The sequence below is a fragment of the Orycteropus afer genome, unplaced genomic scaffold (assembly GCF_000298275.1).
Source record: "Orycteropus afer afer isolate SDZICR_OR568_19922 unplaced genomic scaffold, OryAfe1.0 scaffold00165, whole genome shotgun sequence".
Taxonomy (NCBI): Eukaryota; Metazoa; Chordata; class Mammalia; order Tubulidentata; family Orycteropodidae; genus Orycteropus; species Orycteropus afer.
This window is the reverse complement of record NW_006921752.1, coordinates 2,173,207-2,178,218: the sequence shown is the minus strand read 5'-3', so window position 1 is coordinate 2,178,218 and position 5,012 is coordinate 2,173,207. Positions and strand designations below refer to the sequence as shown.

Here is a 5,012-nt window from a genome sequence, read left to right as displayed (position 1 = left end):
TTTCAAAAAGAACGCCCCGAGATCCTCAGGAGCATGAGCACAGCTCGCAGTGCTCAGGTCTTCTTCCCAGGTCCCCCGTCTAGAGAAATCTAGTATGCCAGCCTCCCACCCAAAGCTCCCTGCCCTGACCTCTGAGCGAAGATGCCGTGTTCTCTGCCTGGGTCCCAGCTTAACATTCAGACCTCCACCAACAGCCTGTTTCATAAGCTGCCAATGTTGGGGAAGCTCTTCAGTTTCTCAGGAAAGTCATCTTTGTACAGGACAGGGTCAGCGCGGTGCTCGACGACCTTGAGAGGCATTGTCCCAAAGACTGAAGCAAACTTGTTGATGCACTCAGACCTGTGGAGTTTGGGAAGTGGGGAGAGGAATTTGAGGTGGGGTGGGAAGAAAAGAGAAAACGTTCAAGAGGCTGAGGGATGCGTGCAAAATATACAATGTTCAACAGCAACAAAAGAAATGCAGTATCCCCAACCTGTGCCCAGGTTCTTAAAAAGGTTGAGAAGGTGTGGATGAATGAGGTAATCTAGGGTCTACGACTATAAGTTCAGCTGGAGAAAGGGAATTGGGGATGCTATTTGGAGGCCATGGGCCTGCTGAGGTCAGAATATCTTTCCCCCTCCCCTCAAATTCCAGTCATTTTTCCAGCTCCATATAAGCAGGCCTTAAACCAAGGTGGATTAGCTGCCAACATTTCTTAACCCCAACTCTCTCAGCTAAAGAGAAGCAAAGGGAGAACGAAGCCACTTAGATCTGAGCATCAGCTCACCGGATGACGCTGGAAAGGCAGACAGGAGGAACTTGCACTCGGGGCAATAGAAGGCAAAAAAGGATGACAGGGCAGTGAACCTAAATGTCAAACAATAAACACTTCATTCGCTCAGCCAACGTTTATCAAGGGCCTATAATGCAGTGGCAGTATCTGGGAATTATCAGTCAACCTCTGAGAGCTTGCTTTCAGTGAAAGCTGAAGTTACATTTGAGGAGTGTTTTCACAATTTTAGCCATTCCCTTATTAGAACCAGCAGCATCAACTAACAACTCTGGCACTGCTGGAGGAGGGGAGAGGCCAGTTTCCTTACTTCCACCCCACCCCCTCAAAAATCCCTGATAGCAATCTCCTCAGAGGTGAGCAGGTCAGGCCTTTTGTGGGAAATGGTTCTGGTCAACCAGGCCAACTGAGTGTAACAGTTGGGTAATGAAGACGCTTCAGCATCAGACCAGAAGGAAAAAGTAAACCTGTATAAATGGCTTATGAAGGCAAGGGACCTCAAGGATGGATTTCAGAAAGGTCAATACACTCACTCTCCTCAGTCAGGCCCATGACACCTGTAGGGGCCACAATAAGAACAAACTAATCAAAGGCAGAACTATTTACCAAGAAAGAGCTGAACTTCAAGACATGGACCAGAAGTCTCTTCTTTCTCCTCAAAGATACTGTAAGCCCTGTTTCAAATTATTTTCATCAACCAGTTTGATGGTCATTATCAACTCCATTCACTTGGTCATTATGTTTAGAAAAAAATTTGTTACCATTTGAGTTTGTCTATCTAATATCATCATCATCATCACCATCATCACAAATCAACAACTAGTATTTATTACATGTTCCAGGCTGCATTAAAAGTGCTTTACATGTACTATTAACTCACTTAGGAGCTCTGGTAGTGTAGTGCCTAAGGCACTTGCTTGCTAACCAGAAGGCTGGCGGTTCAAACCCACCAGCCACTCCTCGGAAGGAAGGTTGGGCAATCTACTTCCGTAGTGATACCGCCTCAGAAACCCAAGGAGGGGTCGCTATGAGTCGCGTCCGACTCGACGGCACATAACAACAACAAAAAATTAACTCATTTCATCTTCACAATAACCCCATGGGGCAAGTCCTATTATTTTCCCCATTTTGCATTGGGAGACTGAGGTACAGGCTCCCAAAGGCCAAACATCAAGTGAGAGGCAGAGTGAAACCCAGGCATCCTGGTTCCTGAGGCTAAGGGCTTGATCATGACATGATACAAGTTTGTTTATTAACATAATTCTCAGGTCCCAGGGGAGGGGCTGGCAAATAACAACAGCTGAGCACCTATTAAGTGCCAATAGTTTACACACATTACCTCACTGATTCTTCAAATTTCCCCCGAAAGACTGGGTTTACTACATAGCCTCATTTTATGGATAAAGAAATTAAGGCTCAGAGAGGTTGTCACCTGCCCAAGGACCCAGTGTTAGATGGCATCAGAGCTGAGCTTCAAACCCAGGCCTTCAATGGCAATGAAGCTTTTGTTCTTTTCAACACACTCTACCATGACCAGCTGACCCCAAGTCACTCCACTGCTTGCCTATATTTGAGGTTCCCTCCTGTTGGCAGTCTTCTGAGACTCAGGAGGTAGTGGCCTCGGTTCCACATTGAGGGAACACTGGGGAAAAGACAGAGGCAAAATGGTGTGGAGCAAACATTGGATAAACAGCTCCCCTTCCTTCAAATTATGGGGTCAAAACAGTGGCAAGCAAAGACAAATCTCTTCAAGGTTTTACTTTGACAGTTGTTCTGCCTGTAAACATGTCCACAGATTCTTCTCGTTTCCAGTTATTATGCACAAAGACCCTGGCCGGCGAAGCCCAGCCATACCCAACACAGGCACTAGCAAGTATGTTTTAAAGAGGCAGCCTGGTTCTTGGCAGAGGCTAGTGACTCCATGGCCCCAAGGACAGCACTGAGAACAATGTCTCCTCTGTAACTAGATCTGCCAACGGAGCATGGACCACAGGCAAGAAGCCACTGGGGCTCAGGCCAGCTTGACTTGTTGACAGCTGCCCCTGGCTAACCCAGGTCTAGTGAGTACCTCTTTCTCCTCAGTGCCTGCACTGGAGAAATGGCTGGCTCACTCTCAGTGGTAAAGGTCCTTAACTATCCTGCCAGGTAATGGCACTGTTTCCCATTTTCTTTGCACCAGGGGATCTGGGCTGGGGAACAGTTTAGGGCAGATAATGAGTTTGGCTGGTTGCTGGTAGCTCTCCCAAATTGTTCTGTCAGGGGTCCAGTGACCTTGTCAGTATTGGTTTTCCAATCAAGTATGAACACACTATGAACTGCCAGAGTCCAGACACCCATAACTATTTCTGAAGTGATGGCGAGGTCTACCTTCCTTTCAAAGATATGCCATCACCTTAACTAACCACGGTCCTTGAGGGAACTGGGAAGGAAACTGACATTGCCAGGGCTTTCATGTATCATTCATCCCAAGGAGATAGCACAGTGCTTGGCACAAAGATGCTCAATAAATATTTGCTGACCCTATGAAGGGACATGGTGATTTTACAGATATTAGTATTCATCCCTATTTTAGGAGAGGAAAAGCTCAAAGTTCAGATAAGGTAAGTAAATTTCCTTAGTTCAGACAGCTAGTAAGTGACAAATTCATAATTTGAACCAAGACCGACCTACAGCACAATTCTACATTCTTTTTCTTCAATCAGCCCTTGCCCATCTGCCATACTGCCATGACCCTGGTGAAGCCACTGGTCAGAATCAATCGCTACAGAGTCTTCTGGTTCGGAAAGAGCGAAGAGCAGAGCCTGGAAATGGATGCTGGGCAGTCAAAGCCACTGTCCCACATAACTGAAATTTTGCAGCCCCGGCCCACAAATAAATAAGCCTATTGAACCACAGAATCTGATGCAAGGTTCTGGTTAACTGTATTGTGCAAAATGTGTACTCTGCAAAGGGAACTATTACAAAACAAACAGATAAACAATATACAACTTTAAGTCTATCTCTCAGTCTAACCCAAACCTAAAAACCCAACCCACTGCCGTCAAGTCCATTTCAACTAACGGCGACCCCATGTCACAGAGTACAACTGCCCCATCGGGCTCTCCTGGCTACAGTCTTTATGGAAGCAGGCCCTTCCTCTGTGGTACTGCTGGGCAGATTCAAACCAACCACCTCTAGGTTAGGTGTCGAGCACAAACCATCCACACCACCGGGGACCTTTTCAATCTCCCTAATGATCTTACATCATGTTCCCCTCCCTCCCAATCTAAGCACTTTATTTAATAATACAGTGATTCAGTCTTTAATCCAAACAGTTTTGCTCCTGTTTCTAATTTATTTCAAGAGTTCTTTTTTTCTATTCTCTCTCAAATTTCCAGGGGAATAGTCTATATTCAGTAACTCTACTTCCTCATCACTGACTCTTACTTACTCTATAACCCTTGGCTCCATCACTCTATGAACTTTTGTTTTTCACGGTCACCAATGCCCACGTGATCCACAGACCTTTCCCCATCTGCATGGTCCTTGCTCCTTCCTTCTGAGTACTGCACTTTCTGGTTTTCCCCCCGGCTCCAAAAGGGGTTGCTTCTGTGTTTTCAGTTATTCTTCCCAATGTCTCCTAAATGTCAGAATTTCTCAAGATTCTGCCATTAGCTTTTTTCTTCAGTCAATGACTATCTTTGAGCAGTTCACTTCCCAATACCTATCTCTGCTTAAAATTTCTTTCTAAAGTTCTAGTCTTCCACCTGCCTGCTCAGTATCTCCATCTGCACATATTCAGGGTGCAAGGCCCCCCAAATCACTGACCGACTCCTGTTCTCCAACTTCACCCATGATTAACATCACCTGTTTTCACTAACTGTTGACATCACAAACATTTACCCCCAACTCCTTCCCAATTAGTGTCACTTCCTAATGTTAAAGGTACTCCTGACTGAAAATCTGAGTTATCTCTGTTGACTTTTTTTCATAACCTTCTGTCAGAAACTAAGTTATGGCACATCTTCCTTTGGTGAAAAAAATTCTTGCAATTTGTCCCTTCCTTTCCGCATTCAACTTAGCTGAGAAACCTTCTCACTGACTTCTTTCTTCAGCCCCTTCACCCTTCATTCCATCCTATACCCTATTGTTGTTGTTGTTATGTGCCATTGAGTCTGCCCTGACTCATAGCGACCCCTCCTTGGGTTTCTGAGGCAGTATCACTACGGAAGTAGGATTGCCCAACCTTCCTTCCGAGGAGTGG

The 5,012-nt window shown here is 45.6% G+C and overlaps 1 protein-coding gene across 1 annotated transcript in view; it reads right to left on the bottom strand.

The window, feature by feature from the left end:
- Positions 1-200: 200 nt before the first annotated feature.
- EXT2 (exostosin glycosyltransferase 2) overlaps positions 201-5,012 on the bottom strand; it is a 188,690-nt gene continuing 183,878 nt past the window's right edge. Inside the window, exon 13 of the mRNA XM_007946519.2 lies at positions 201-339. Within this exon, the coding sequence (XP_007944710.1) occupies positions 201-339 (139 nt within the window). The remainder of the gene's footprint in view (positions 340-5,012) is intronic.